General features: G+C 47.6%; 1 protein-coding gene across 2 annotated transcripts in view; it reads left to right on the forward strand.

Moving 5' to 3' along the window:
* Positions 1–11,702, forward strand: part of IL1RAP (interleukin 1 receptor accessory protein) — a 47,921-nt gene extending 36,219 nt beyond the window's left edge. Inside the window, exons 9-11 of one of the 2 annotated variants that reach the window (XM_068406063.1) lie at positions 317–460; positions 1,417–1,560; positions 10,996–11,702. In XM_068406063.1, the coding sequence (XP_068262164.1) occupies positions 317–460; positions 1,417–1,560; positions 10,996–11,702 (995 nt within the window). Of the gene's footprint in view, positions 1–316; positions 461–1,416; positions 1,561–4,320; positions 7,991–10,995 lie in introns of those variants that run through there. The other variant, XM_068406064.1, reaches the window with a different exon arrangement.
* The last annotated feature ends 4,615 nt before the right edge of the window (positions 11,703–16,317 follow it).

Genomic DNA, 16,317 nt, shown 5'->3' on the forward strand with positions numbered 1-16,317 from the left:
TCCATCAACAGGTCATTCTACCATCTGGCTGCTCCCAGGATCTCGCTCGGAGACAGAAGCCTAGCCTGTGTTTTGACTTGCTCTGCCAGACCAACCAGACCTAGTAACCCAGAATGGGGACACCAGGGTGGCCAACCATCACTTGTCCTGCCAGAAAAGCCTTGGCTTGGCCACCTTCCTCTGAAGGGCCAGCTTGGCTCTTGGCTGTTCCCCTGGGGTGTTTGCCTGCATGTGACACAAGCTTGTTCCTGCTTAGATGAAGGCCCAACCTGTTCTGTAAACCAGACCCCGTCTTTCTTTTCAAACCCAATTGTAGCACCGAAGTATACCATGGAGCTGGCCTGTGGACTGGGGGCAACCATCCTGCTCGTTGTGGTGCTGATAGTCATCTATCATGTTTATTGGCTTGAAATGGTCCTCTTCTATCGGGCTCATTTTGGAACAGATGAAACCATTCTAGGTAAGGAGTTCAAGGGCTTGCATTTATTTTATCCTGCTACAGGCCAGACCCTTCATTTTCATATAGGAGTGAGTTTTCATATAAGCTATTTTTAACCCTCTTCACAGCATAATGATTTTGACCTTCCATTTCTATACCTGCATTCAGCTGCGTGGGTCATTTTGGAGCAAGAGGGAGTCAGGCTCGGGTCAGGGGAAAAGAGAGAGAAGTCCTCTGCATTCTCTGCAGAAGTGAAGCATGGACATGTCAGGCTCTCTGGGACACTGCCCTGCTGATGGCTAGCTGTTTTATTTGATCTAGATGGTCAAGATAAGTCATCAGGTTTCACCAAGTCCCTGGTTTCTCTAGTGACTCTAGGTAAGGATTCACGAGTCCAGGGTGATTTGCTTTAAAAAGTGCGAAGGCATCCAAAATGATGGATCTGAAAATCACTCTTCTGTCCTCAGTTCTTCCACAGCCTCCCTGTGTTACTGGGAGTTCATCTCTTGGGACTCTGAGGTGACATTTCTTCCTCTGTAGGATGAGGAGGGCTTGCAGCTTGTGGTGTCAACCCGCTAAAGGGGCGCAGCAGCTCTTGGAGGGTGTAGGCAGGGTGCAAGTCTCTGTCTGGTGGGACTGCTCATGTGGATAGACAGCAATGAGAGGAAGAAATGTCAAAGGAAGAGATGTCAAAAGACAAAAGGACACTGGATGAAATGGGTTGGTCATCTTGCTGCCGTCTTGTGCCTTCAGTGACCCAGCAGTGTCTGTGTACTTACACTTTCAGGGTGGGTAGTCAAAGAGGCAGCGCTGCTGTCTTGTAACTATGGAAATCGATGGGTCTTAACCTACAGTGCCTGGGCTCAAAGCGAGCCTTCGTATCTGCTTTTCCTGTGAAGCAAGTCAAAGGTTCAGCATGTGTAATGTCACAAGTGTGTCTTCTGCCGTTTGTGTTTCTCTGCGCTACCAACGCTCAGACGGGAAGGAGTACGATGTGTACGTGTCCTACGCGCGCAACGCAGAGGAGGAGGAATTTGTGCTGCTGACACTGCGGGGCGTCTTGGAGAATGAGTTTGGGTACAAGCTGTGCATCTTTGACAGAGACAGCCTCCCCGGGGGAAGTGAGTATTTCACAGGGGGCTGTGCTCCGTGTGCACCCTCTCTTTATTGTTCTTTGAGGGACGGATAATTGATAGAACTGGCCTGTCCAGGTTAACTTTATCCTTTGTTTTTTAATTCATCTCCATTAACTATCTCTTGTTGGTATCTTCTAATGTTTATGCTTCACGTGACAATGCCACAGATGCTCCAGGCCACCAAAAAGGCTGCGGTGGGCAAGTGGTGGTTGTTGGTCATTTCAGTTGCTCTCCCCAGGAGTGATGTGCAGGAGTGATTGATCTATCAACACGAGGGAACCAGACCACTGACCTTGATGCAAACCCTCTGAGCTGCCTTTAAAAAAAAAAAGGGGGGGATAAAGTCAAGACTAGGAAGAAAAGAGGCAGGAGGAGTGTGATACTGGGCCAGACTGGTAGCTCATATAGGGTAATGGTGACTGGCTGTAAAAACCAGGAGTGTCTGCTTCAGGGAGGTGTGGAGAGCACCGTGCTAATGTCAGTGAGAAGGTAATGTGCCCTCCCAGAACGCCTCCCACTCGCTTTCATTAATTAGAGAGTCTGTGTCTAACAAGGCATACAATTAAGTTGCTATGATTAAGAGTACTTTGTTGCAGGTAGTGAGACTTATCTTTTCACTAAGATGTAGATTTTTTTTTTTTTCTTCACTGTTCCAAGTTAAATCATACAAGGTTCTGGACACAGCATCTGCTGGAGGGATGCAGGGAATTACCAAGAACGGAAGTTTGTGCAACTCTCCAGATATGCATATGGTCACACAGGTGCCACAGCAAGGGCACAAATCTAGGCAACACTCTCAATTTCCCGTGTCCTGGGGCCTGAGTTGGCTGTATGATCCCTGACGCCTACTAAAAGTTAAAAGCCTGAGTTTTTGCCAGTGCAGACTGCCCCACTTTGAATTCATGGGCTTTGGGTCAGGACCCCACTGATGACAGAACCTGTGCTGATAAAGTCCATTGGGGGCACTTTTGGGTAGGACAGGAGGGACTGCTGGAGTCCCAGCCCAGCTGTGTGACAGAGGGAGCAGAATCAGTCTGGGACCTGTTATCTTGATCTCCTAGGTCGTTGCCAGGACACAGCACCCCTAAGTTTGAGGGCAAGTAAATGGATGTGCCTCAGGACAGAGAAACAGCTGCAATCCTGGTGCTGTTCCTTCTAGAGAGAGCCTGGATGACATGGCAGGGCCCCCTCCAGGCTCTGTTTGCTTGATGCCAGTGCCAGACTCAGAGCAGGTTTGCTCTGAGCTGTTCTCACCAGTTGTTTCTCAAGGCATACATCTCCCTCCTGTTCCCTCTGCCACTTCTTGCCATCCTTCCCCTTTGGAGACCCTCATTTTCCTCCCAGTGCAGCTCTCCTGTGCTCCCTGCCCTTCACCCTCACCCCTGGAACGCTCCCATCCCCGCTCACCCTGGCAGTTGCTCCCAGCCTTAATCCAGCACCAGGTCACCAGAGCACTGCTGGGGTGGCTTGTCATTGCACTGCCATCTGCGACACTGCTGGGGCTTCCCTGTTGCTTCTCAGCTAGGATTTGACTAACCTCCTTCTTGGGGAAGCACGGCGGGCATGGAAATAGCTTTTGGCAGCTGGTGTCGTGCCTCCAGAGTGTGCATCTGTGTCATGAGTAGAGAGTTATGTTGTCCTTGATGAAGAAACAGTGGGAGATGGATTATCCTGCAAGTTTGCTGACGGGAACTAATCAAACGTGCTTGACAGCTAAATGAAGTTGCCTGTCAGTGTTATTTTATTCTCCATTGTATTTTCTGACCAGTCAAGAGTGTTCCCTTGTCAGTGAAGCGTGGGAGATCCTGTCAGTGAAGCGTGGGAGATCCTGCAGCAGAGAGTGCAAGCACCAGGATTCACACTTACAAGGAATTTTCACATTAATTACAGAGAGGTGGCTAAGGACAGTCTACCTGCAGATGTTAGAAAATCAAAGAGGATACATAGTTGCATGTGTCTCCAGCTTGAATGGTGTCACTCTTGGGACACTTCATTAAAAGTCCTCAGAGCAGTTTACTTGTCACTTCTAGAAACACTCAAATCTGCTTTCATTGATGACAGTAACAGGAACAGCTGGATGAGTAACAGGAGTTAGGATGGTGGTAGTATTTCTAAAGCAAATTAACCAATGAGGACACTCAGGAAAGGTGTAGATACTTATTGTGTGTTTGTTGTGGGGAAACTGAGGCAGGAAGGGTGAAAGGATTACCCAGAGTCATTCTGGATATCTGCCAGAGGAGGCTGTAAGTGTAGGCACTGGGGCTTGCCGATGCCTCTTCTGGCTGTCTTTTCCTTGAGGTCATGTGTTGTCCAGCTGGCAGTTTTCCTGCTTTGCTCCGGAGAGCCTCTTTTTCCACTCTCACTAGAAGGAAGCTAAATGTGAGCCTATCAGAGCAGTTCTCTTGGCCACATGGCATCCTCATAGCATTGGGTGGTGTCACTGCCGTGTAGTACAGTGCCTTTTAGGTGTAGGCACCTCCATGTAGCATGGGGAGGAGGAAACACATCTGTAGGCAGCCTAGGATTGGAAGTAGAAGATGTCACTGTATGGGTCAGTGGGTACCAGCCACGGTGTAGGAGGCCCTACCTGGAATGGCTTGCAGGGTTGGGAAGCACCAGTATAGTCTCTAGAGAGGGCCTCCAAGGGGTTTTATTGTCTCCTTCAAGAGACACCTGGCGTCACACTAGCAGCTCAGCAGCATGGTCTCAGCCATCACTAACCACTTCAATGTTTCTTTCTCTCAGTTGTCACAGACGAAACCCTGAGCTTCATCCAGAAAAGCCGACGTCTCCTTGTTGTCCTGAGCCCCAACTACGTCTTGCAGGGGACACAGGCCCTGCTGGAGCTCAAGGCTGGTCTAGAGAATATGGCCTCCAAGGGCAACATCAAAGTCATTCTAGTGCAGTACAAAGCCATCAAGAAGAGCAAAGTGAAGGAGCTGAAGCAGGCCAAGGCAGCCTTGACTGTCATTAAATGGAAAGGCGAGAAATCCAAGTTCCCAAAGGGCAGGTTCTGGAAGCAGCTGCAGGTGGAAATGCCAGTGAAAAAAATTAGCAGGAGTTTGAGCCTTGATGAGCTTATACATATCCCTGAAAAATGTTTGACACCATCAGAAAACAAAACAAAACAAACCCCAAATTTCCACAGGTTAGGCCAGGGAGGGGGAAGGAACTCAGGGTTTTTGCCATGAAGGACTGTGTCCCAAGCATTTCAGAGGACAGTCATGCCTCCCTGCAGCTTTTCTACTGCTCTGGCAGTAGAGAGACCAAAGATGCTTATGCCTCATCTCTGCAAATTCACATCCTTGTCATCAACCACACAAGCCCTGGGCTCAGGGTGTAAATTGGGGCTATCCAAGTGGGATGCAGCCAGCATCTTGTGATAGCGTGGTATTTTTATAGGCCAGTACTCCTCCAGCCAGTTCCTATGGGACCTTCGTTAGCACCCAGGGCAGAGCTCCTGTCCTCTCCTAAGCTGCTTCACTCCTTCCTGGTTGTTGGTCCCTGTTGCAGAGGCTGGGGAATAGTTTGAAAAGTGGCTCCAGTATAGAGCCTTTCATACATGTCCTATCTGTATAGTCCTGATCACTGTGGGATCACAGATTTCTGCTTCAGTGGGGGAAGTGTAGACTCTTGAGGCTTCTCATCTTTGCTCCCCACATTTCAGATAGTTTGGCAATGTGAAATGGCTGTTACAAAACAGTTACAAAATATACTCTGCTAGGTGATATTTCTGTTGTAGCATTTCTACTAATAAGTGGTCAGTCTCTGGGATTCTGCAGTGCCCCAGATCCTTCAGGGCTGTAATGCTCGTAATCCAGGGGCAATCTCTCATTAGTACAGGCCATACAGCATGTCTGAGAGATGATGCTTTGTAGAGTAAACTCAGGGACTTCACAAGCACTGCAAGGAACCCCAATTTACTACTGAACTGCCTACTGTCTCTGTGCTGCTGGCTGGGGGAAGGCATCATGCAAGGTGCTGCTGAGGCCTCTGGGATGACACTGGATATATGTCCAACTTCCCAGGAGACCTTACAAACTTATTTGAACTTATTAAAAAGTACTAGCTCTGTTCAGCTGGCTAAGACTAGGAGGAAAGGCTGAGAGAGCTGGAGCTGCTCAGCCTGGAGAAGAGAAGGCTCTGGGGAGACCTTATTGTGGCCTTTCAATACTTAAAGGGGGCTTGCAAGAAAGATGAGGACAGACTTTTTAGTAGGGCCTGTTGCGACAGGACAAGGGGTGATGGGTTTAAAATGAAAGAGGGTAGATTCAGTCAAGATTTAAGGAAGAAATTTTTTATGATGAGGATGGTGAAACACTGGAACAGGTTGCCCGGAGAGGTGGTAGATGCCCCATCCCTGGAAACATGTGGGGTCAGGTTAGACAGGTCTCTGAGCAACTTGATCTAGTTGAAGGTGTCCCTGCTTCTTGCAGGGGGAGTGGACTAGATGGCCTTTAAAGGTCCCTTCCCACCCAAACTATTCCATGATTCTATGGAGACTCAGTGTTCTTTGCCTGGGTATGAACAACATCACCGCTAATAATTCAGGGCTCAGGTTTAAACTAGCCTTGGCTTTACAAAGCAAGTCTACATCCATCTTGTTTCCAGCCCAGAGTTGCAGAACAGAGGATGTATCTCAGCTTCTGCAACATTTGCACAAAATGGAAATATAAAAAAACCCACTGACTACCAGTCCTTGCTTCAATGGGAGGCAGCAGGCACAGGAGAGGACCTGGTGAGTTAACTCTGGCAGACAGGCTTTTCAGACCGAGAAGGGGAGTGTCCCTTCCCTTGTAGGATGGACCAAAGCACAGCAGGACGCTGGCGTTGACTGGTACTGTTGTTCACAATGTTTTCACATAAAACTACAAGCTCTGGGGGTGTCTCCATACCCCTGCAGCTCCCAATGCAAGGGCCTGCCCCCTTAATTGTGGAATTCAGTATTACGCACACTAAGTGCGTGCTTATTTTTTGTCGATAATGGTTGTTCCTGAGCCACCTCTGACTCATGCTTTCACTCCGCTGGTGTCCGGCGAGTGAAGCATAGCCGTTCATAATGACATTAAAAAAGCACTACAATTTGGAGTCTATGCACTATTGACCCAGCTGAGCAGGGAGGTTTGAGGGCATCCCAATAAACAGCCCAGCCTTAACGGTGTGGGGCTGAGTCCTGGCGCTGGTAAAGCCCCTTGCACTTAGCATCTTATGATTAATAATGTTATCCCAGGGCAGGGGGGGACCCATGCTGTTGGGTAGGTACTGTACAAACATGGGGAAAAAATAGAGCTTCTTTCTCACCTTCCTCTTCACCCTCCCTTCCAAGTAAGCTTTGCTTTAAGCAGGTAAAATTGCAGTCAGCTTCACCAAAGGCAGTGGAGCTCCTCATCTGCTCAGAGATGCTTAAAAGCTTTGCTGTTACGAGCTTTTATACTGTGGCTGTCTGTGGAGGGGCAGAGCTGCTTCCCACGCTCCAGAAAGCTTCATTTGTATGAGGTGATAGCGCTCCAAAACCATGCTCAGCTTTGTGAAGCCCTTGCAACCGTGTCATTTTGCCCAGCTTCACCTTTTTATTTGTGTTTTCAGCATCCCTGTAATCGGCTGCCAGATCTGCAGGCAGAGGGAAGGCCCCGAGGCCAAAGCAGAACCATGTCAGATTCCAATTTAATTTTTAAAAAATTGACTCAAAAATATGCATAAATCCAATTAACATCCCAGACCTCACCACATCACATCTCACTTTTGGCTGAGGTACCAAGAGAACTTCTGCTGATATTTTAGTTAATCTGATTATTTTAGGAAGTTAAATCCACCTCATTTATTTTGCTGATTTTATTCAAAGAGTTTTCCAAATGAACGGTGGACCAGGATTTTCTCTGGCATACATTCCAGTGGCCCTTGGTGCCATTGCAACCTCAGCACGGGATTACTGAGAGCAGCAGAGCACCCACGAGGCAAAAGGTGCGATGGTCTGAAGGGGGCCTGAGAGGTCTGGAGGGAGCAGTGTGGAAGGAAAAGCGCTGGAGCAGGGTCCTCTTTCCCAGGAGCTTTACCACTGGCTTTACTGGGAGCTGTCAGGCCAGGGGTAAACACCAGTCCCAGCTGTAATGCAGATCTGCAAAGCACCTCAAACACGCCTGCAGTTTCATCCTATGCCACATGTGGTTTCCGTTATGGGATTCTGTCACAGCATCTGTCTAGTTCAGTTGATTCATTTGAGTTTCTGTTCTCTAACCTATCATTTATCAATATGCAGCTCATACAAAGTTCCTCATTGTTATTTCATGGGGAAACAGCATGGCACAAATTGGAAAAAATACCTTCCCCTCCGTGCCATTTGATGTTGTACAGCTGTTGCAGAGTTTTCCCTGCTCTTTTCTGTATGTTTTTGCCTTTGTGTTATTTGGTCTGTGAAGTGTCAGTATTATTTTATTTTGCTTTTCAATAAAACATTTTTACTTTTGCATTTCAGTCCTTGTGCATTTCTCACAAGTGTCATTTTCCTTCCCATTACGTCTGCGAAAGGCCATTAAAAAAAGATGACTGTGTGTAGTCCAAGCATCAAGATCATTTGGGGACACATCCTTAAGAGGGGGACATTTTCCTGGCTGTTTCATGGTGTGCCTGCTCACATCCTGAGGCACCATCACTGCTACCGAGGCCATGCAAGCAGAAACACAGTGACATGCAGCATTCAGATGTCACCCAGCAGTGGACTTGCACATACAGAAAGTCTCTGACCCAAAGATCACTCTCTCAGCAATCACAAGACAGAAAGATAGGAAGGAAACACCACCCTTTTGCTTACGAAACCAAGCCAGAATGTTGAACAGAAATCTCGGAAATCTGCTCTAACCACAGAAATCAAACTCACTCTTAGGCTGCTTTGCCCATCACCTCTGAGGTAGTTGGCTAGAAAATGTTAATTCAGCTTCAGATTTTCTCATCCAAGCCACTTTCTTGGCTTTTTCCCGTGTTTGCATGCTAGCAGGTAAGTTGAGAGAGAGCCTACCACTTCCAGACCACTACCACAATGAGTACTTGTGACAATCTATGGATTTGGGGACTATGGGGTGTGGGATCTATGACCCCCCCAGCTTTTACTGGGCTGGGACAAATGTGTGGCTTTTAGATTCCTCTGTTACATCTCTGGGGTGCATTAGGGGAGACACAACTAAACCAACAAAAATATGCGGTGTCCTTTGTAACCATGTAGTGAAGATGAAAGTTTTTTAGTATAAAGCAGATACCCAAGAGTATCAAATTCCCAGCTCTGTGGTACCCAAACCCCCGCAGCATTATTGCTGCCTGTCCCATCGTGTGCTGTTGGTGTCACTGGGAGGGACCATCCTGCCTGCACGCTGGGAAGTGGCCACTCAGGATTTTTCGTGAGCTGGGATTACACTGTAAACTGAACATCCCAAGATATCCTGGTCAGCCAAGTCTAAAAGCATCATGTTCTCAGAAACAAAATCTATCTTTGGGAATTTGAGCATTTTCCCTGCCAAAAAAATGTCGAGTCTCAAAAATGGTTGCAAATTCAAAATTGATGAAAGCAGGCCATCACTCTCAGCTCAATCAAAACATTTCATTTCAGGATTGTTGGAATCATTCATGTTAATTGCACCTGTTCTTTTTGAGCAGGCAGGTAGGATAGGTGACCTCCCAGGGGCTGCTCCTGCCTGTGTTTCACTGTGATTCTGGGATTCCAGTTTCAAAAAGAAAGACCTTTCAAACCAGCAAAGGAGCTATTTCTTTCACAAAATGTTGAAGCTTGGCTGATTTCAAAATAGATCTTAATCAGTTATAGAAAGGTTTGAATGAGGTCTGGACTCGGTAAATTGGGAGATTGCTGCCAATTCTTTGTGCCTTTGAAATAGGGTGCTAAGAATGTTTCACATTAAGTGACAATTCTGACAGAACTGACTTTACCATCTACTTTTGGTTTCAATGAATCAGTGTTTTCCTGTGTGTGTTGGAGAGGAAAATCCCCCCAAACCTTGTATACAAGAAAAAAATACTCCAAATAGTTTGATTTAAATTCCAGTATTATGTTAAAGAACCAAACAGTGCCTTGCTTTCTCCATTAGGATATTATTATTCAATCATTTTTCCTATCCCAAGTTCTTGGTCCCCAAATAATCTAGTGACAATGAGTTTTACAGCTAGTCATATATCTTTGGAAAAAAAAGTATTGCTCTGTATGGTATTAAAATAAGATGTATCCAGGTGCAACACATGAGATAAGGAAAGAGTCAGGCAAGTGCTGGAAGAGGCATTGCCATTGCAGGGAAGGAGCAGTATTTTTATTTATATAAAAGGCCAGTGTTCCACTGGCAGGGAGGGAGGCGAGTCTCCAGACTGAGGAATCAAGGCTTTAGCAGCGCGAAAGGTGATGGAAGCAGCAGGTAGCTCTTCTCCCCAGAACAGTTCTTTGCAAGACATTCCTATAAGGTTTTTCTCACTGAGTGTGCAAGAGCTTTTATTCCAGTGCTCTCTGTCCTGCTTGAACACCACCTTATCCGCAGCCCCTCCCCATCTCAGGCACCAGCACTCAGTAAGTGGGTGGGTTTTTTTTTAAGTTTTTACAGTTCTGTTAATCAGCTTGGGCTAATTTGCTAAGTGCCACAGCCCTATTAAGTCCCATCCTTTCCACTGCTCGCCCATTAGCCATGACACCTTTAATGAGCTTACTGCATCCCAAGCCATAGATACAAGTCCAAGGACATCCTTCAGGTTTGCTGCTTTTCAATGTTCATAATAAAAGAGATGCTGCCCTTGCCTGGCACCATTCCAGCTAAGCATCTTGCTGAACTTTACAAACTGCAATTAATCCCAATAAATGCTTTGAAGGACAGTACTTTGACCCCCCCATCACAGCTAGGGGAACTGATGGAGAGGTTTAAGGCTAAGATTTTTGCTTTCTAAGTTTGGAGGCTTCCATTTCTAGATGAGAGAGCATGAGAGGGAGGGAGGTGGGTCTCTCCCTTGGCAGCACAAGCTGTGGCATGATGACATGATTGCTTGACTTTGTTCCCCTGATGCAAAGGGCTGCTAGAGTGGTGGGCAGGTGGTTCCCGAACAAGACTGGCCCTTTATCACAAGCCTGCACTCCCCTGGGCAGCAGTGATGCTGTGCAGGGCAGAAGTCAGAGTACAGTCCTGGCTTATCCAGCTATCCTGGCTTCTTGGTTACCACTTCAGCCTTCTCAAAAACCCACTGCAAAGTAAAAACACTATTGCTCCTGCAGACCCTGCCAGCAGGAGCGTGGGCAGGTCAAAAGTCCCTGGGTTTGCAGCAGGTTTCCCTCTGTGGGAAGGGGGATCTGTGCAGGTATGGCACCAAACAGCTTCCTTCGGCTTTTCTCTCCCTGCTTCCACCCCTTTGTGCACCCCAACTCCTCTGCCCTTGCGCTCCTAGATACCACCGAAGCCGTGTTTGACTTCATCCAGAGGAGCCGCAGGATGATCGTGGTCCTGAGTCCCGATTACTTGACGGAGAAGAGCATCAGCCTCCTGGAGTTCAAGCTGGGCATCATGTGCCAGAACGCCATCGCCACCAAGCTCATCGTGGTGGAGTACAGACCGCTGCAGTGCACCCACCCCAGCATCCTCCAGCTGAAGGAGTCTGTCTCCTTCGTCACCTGGAAGGGGGAGAAGTCCAAGCGCTCTGGCTCCCAGTTCTGGAAGGCGTTGCGTCTCGCCCTGCCGCTGCGCAGCCTGAGCGCCGGCGCCGGCTGGAACGAGAGCTGCTCCTCCCAGTCGGACATCAGCCTGGACCCCGTCCAGAGGAGAAGGAGCCGGTTGAAAGGGCAGCCCGACCCACAGGGCGCCATGGCAGAGGCTCTCGCTCCCGGAGGGACAAAGGCCAAACACCGAGCCAAGCACTTCTTGACGTGCCGGTGTTGTGGGACCTGCTGCAATGGCGGCAGCAGACTCAAGCGCAAGCACCGGGCTGTGGCTGAGCCCAAGTGGGACACTCATCTCTGCAAGCAGGGCTCGGGCAGGCCCACGGCACAGGGGGGTCAGGGCAGGAGTCGTCCCGAGCCCCCGCCGGCGCAGGCTCCCGCACTCGCCCTCTGCCATTACAGCGACCTGTCGAACAACAACGACTTCTACGTGCTCTAGCCAAGAGGCTGGCAGCACCGCCGGTGCTGGGCCCACAGAACAAGCTCACTGCAGCCTCAGCTAAGACATTTTCACAGTATCGCAGGCTGACGTGGTGTCATTCACCGTCAGCCCCATGCCAGCACGGAGGACTGCAGCAATACCACCGGTGCTGGTGACCTGAGCCAGGGACCTGCGGCCACACACAGAGCAGCGGCTGGGGGCTGCCTGCCCGGGTCCTTCTCCTTAATTTAAATTGTGAGGTGGAGCTGAAAATGTGTTTCTCTGGCATTGCTTTTCCCCAGCTGTGGCTGTGTTTGCCACAGGGCTGCTGCTGGGGTGGGGTGCGGGAGGGCAGGTCCCCGGCCAGGGGCTGGGAGGGAGGGAGGGTGAGGGGAGAAGCCATGCTCCTGACGGGAACCTCTGGAGAAGGGGGAGCGAGCCCGCATTTTGTGAAGGATAAAACTTTGCTAATGAGGGCAACAGGAGCCCCGCCCAGTGCAGGAGTGTGCCGTGCAGTACGGTGCATAATCCACTGTGGTTTAAAAGAACTTGGTCAAAAGTTTTAAGACAAGTCCCTTCTCTCCAAATAAAACTGATTTCTTTAACCTGCTGTTGTTACAAGTGCCGTGGGAACTGGTGAGTGACGGAGCCTTGTTCACCAGGCGGTGCCTGGGGAGGTGGTTTGTCCAAGCTGGCTGAGGTCCCCTCCTGTTCCCAGTGCTTCCAGTGGGCTTCTGGCCTCGGTCCCTCTCCTAGCTTCACCATGTGATGAATTTGTTCTGTCGGTTGCACGGCCTTTCGCATGGCAAGAAAGAAAATCATTACAAATCTAGGGAAATATGATTTAAAAAATTCTCTGAGTAGTCAATGAGCTCAGGGATAGGAGCAAGACCTAAAACACTCATGGAAAACCTCAGGCGCTGAAGCTGAGGGGTCAAAACTCAACCACACTTCATTAAATAACCAAAAGAGCCTTTGAACAGTCTCCCTGGGGCTGCTGTTTCATCAGCCCGTTGAGCTGGCTGTCAGCAGTGTTTCCCACTCTTCATCTGCAATGAAAACTTAATTTGCCTCATTCCACTTTGTATAACTACTTCTCTCCGCACCAAGGAAGGGTGCTAATCCTGGAAGTCAGCCGCTCGCCTTCAGCTGATGCTCAGACACACCAGACTGGGCAATATAAAATACACTGCGTTTGTTTTCTTTCCCTGAGACAAAAAAAAGGTCTCCCTCACCACTCTGGTCAGTCTAGTTGTTGCCTCTCAGGTTGGTAAGTAATTATTTTTCTTGTTCCTTGGAAATATGAACTGAGCCCTTGGGATACAGGGTCTGTGGCCCCCAGGACGGACCCTTACCTGATGTCCTCAGATGCAACCCTAGGGAAATTGCTGGAGCTGTGAGGAAGGAAGGGGCCATGTCTCACCCATTTTATTAGCACTGAAGCCCAGTTATGATTCACACATCACTTCCCTTCCCTCAGCAGCCCCTTTTCCCCAGTATTGTCCCCACTTTTTCCATCCTTTCTTTCTGAGATCAAGCACAGCTGATGGCTCTCCCGTTACAAGCCTCTGTGAGCTGAATCCTAACGGCCCTGCTGCAACAGACGGAGAAAATAGAAACCAAAAAACCTGGTGGTGAGTCAATCTAAATAAAATAATGGCAAAATCCCCCTACCAGCTCATAGGAATTAGAAATCCAGACTCTAGAGAACTCTCCATGTGTGGATTTCTCTGTAATTTCAAGCAGACACATTTTAAATGGCTCAGAAAAGTTTTGTATGTGGCCATTCTCAGCATTCAAAGAGGAGGAGCAGGAATGACATATTTGGAAAGTGAGCTGATAAATTGCAGAATGCTTTGTAAAAAGTAATCAAAATACTATTAAATGGTTAAATGGTTCCAGTTGCTTACAACTAGATGTGGGAGGGTACCCTTGATGAGTCTGGTAGAACTGAAAACATAAGCTACAAAATACAAATAATTTGCAATCAATCAACCTCCAGAGCCAGCATATTTGTTATTTGTTGTCATTTTAACAGCTTTTATTTACAAACTTTGCCCTTGTTTGACCTCGTTTTGTCTGGGTTGACTACAGCAATCCACAGATGCAGGAAACAGCAGCTGGAGCTTGTAACACATGTACAGAATGGCCAAATCCAGCTTTTTTGGGCAAACTGTCATCTCTTCATGAGAGAACAAATGCAAACTGGAAAGGACCATTGCTGTTCCTGTTGCTTCAACAGAGCTAGTGCAATTTTACTACCCCTTTTACTACCCACCAAACTGAGCCAGGGTTTTGGTTGCTCTTGTAACAAATACTGAGACACGGTGGATTTCAGTGTGTACAGAGCCATGCGCCCTGAGGCCAAGCTCCGAGAGCCCAAAGGCATGCTGTAGGGGGTGGGCTCTCAGCAAGGATGCAGGGACTAAACTCTAGAACCAATTTCAGCTGGATTTGTCTTTCATCCTAAGCATGTCAGTTAGAAATATCCCCAAGCACCAGCACGAGGTCCTGCTTTAAGACCAGAGCACTCTTTGCACAGGGTTTGATTTCTGCTCTCTGAAAATCAGTTAAAATCTGTTCATGTCCCATCTAACACTGACTGGTGCAGATGGACTGTAGTCACCGCTCTCTTCTCTGGTATGCATGCATTTGTCGGTTGTGTACAAAAAATACAATCGTCCCCAAAGTGAAGTTAGCACAATGCTATCATCACCTTTGCCCTACCCAGTCCTCTCAAGAGAAGTGTTCAGAGGGGAGTGGAGTTAGTACATATGGAGAATTTCTACCATATTCTAATATAAAAACATTCATACAACCGTGTATATCCTACCTACGGCATGTAACGGTACAAGGCTACCAGATCATATTTTGCAGAGCCATTTGTACAGCATTTCCACTGTTACCTAGAGGTTTTTAATCTGTGAAAGCCTGGTGGTGTCATGTAGACCCTGAACAGAGCTAGCCAGGCAGTTAGGGAACGCAGGCAAGTCAGTCCATCTCAAAATCAATCTGTCTTCACCTTAGTGACTGCAAAGCTCTGGTACTCAGGAGGTGTCTCCCTGGCAAGTTCCACTGGACATGCCAATAATGGGCTGCTCCTCACATCTGAACTGTTGGATGAATCACTAACCTGCAAGAACTTAAACAAATTCCCTTCCTAACATGAACAAGATTTTTATTCTCATCTAGTACACTAGACACTGATCTCAGAGCATCTGATCTAAGTGTATTTATAGCAGACATTTTCCCAAATGATGACAAGATCATGAAGGACCCAACAGATGCCAGAAATAGGGAAAAAAATGCTTCAAACCTTTAATCCTTGCTCCACATGTATATTTTTTTCTCCTACTATTGATTCACCAGAAATATCTGTGAAGGGCGGCACCACCTCTAGGATGTTGTCTGCCCAGTGTGACATATCCAATGTAAGGGTATATCCCAGAGCCATGTCAAGCAGATGAGGGGAGACCATATGAGGGCACACAAGAGGGTGTACCCATAGCACAGAGATGCAGCGTCGGGGTTGTAGGTGCTCCCTGCTCACCACCCAGGTGCTCAGCCTTCCCTGGCACCCAGCAAGACGTGGTACTGTTCTGGAAATGTGTGAGCTAAAACACTGTGGCAGGAGTAGTGAGAAACACTCATGAATGACCCCATAGCTCCCGGCTCAAATCCATGTGAAAGAGGCAAGGTTTGACTCTTGTTCACATGGGTGTTCATGCTATGTACCATTACTGGTCATGCTGGGGAGAGGCTGCGGCTCTAAAAAGACATAATAAATGCTCTACTCAGGCCCCTTTTGTAAAGATGTTGATGAGACATATAAAGGCTGCAGAATGGTTTCTAGAAGAATGTGACTTTAATTCTTCATAATAGCGGACACAGTAATGGCCAGACACAAGGGACACAACATTTACACTGATATGCCTGTAATCAGGCTAATGATTTGTACTTTACTAAAACATATCTGCCACAAAGTCATTTGGCTTGAAAACATCAGAGAGTTTTCCAACTCATCAGTATTTGTTCAAGTGAATAATCAGCCCCACCCTTAATATCTTGCCTGACATTAAGGCATGATCTTAGATGATTTTTTTTGTTATGCTGCACTGTATCTGCTTGGGGACAGTTCATCAGGCAACCCAGATCACGTTGCATGCTTGGTGAAGCGGGAAATAGCGATGACAGACAATCTCTGTGCCATCTGCCATGGTTATTAGCAAATGATGTTTTATTTATCTCCAGATCAGCCATGAAGACACTGACTCCCATTAGAAACATGTTCAATGACAAGTTTTCATCTTTTGAGATCTATAGGTTAATGGATGAAGAACCAAAAACCTGCTGTTAATGTGCACAGGGTGATGCTTACAAAACACTCCCACACCTATGCACCAAGGTGGAAATAATACTGATGAAAAAATTAATTTGGGAATACTTGCTCCCATCAAGCCATGTTTACTGGCTACTAATTAATTACACTGACACCTTCAAATTCCATGTGTGGGCAATTCCATACTGACCAGTCTGGGAATGAGTCTGCAGTGACCCATACAGATTCACAAAGAACTTGAGTTTCCCATTCATAAAAAATCCCGTTGTTTTGTTTGGTTTTTTTTCTCTCCTC

The sequence above is a fragment of the Nyctibius grandis genome, chromosome 8 (assembly GCF_013368605.1).
Source record: "Nyctibius grandis isolate bNycGra1 chromosome 8, bNycGra1.pri, whole genome shotgun sequence".
Lineage (NCBI taxonomy): Eukaryota > Metazoa > Chordata > Aves > Nyctibiiformes > Nyctibiidae > Nyctibius > Nyctibius grandis.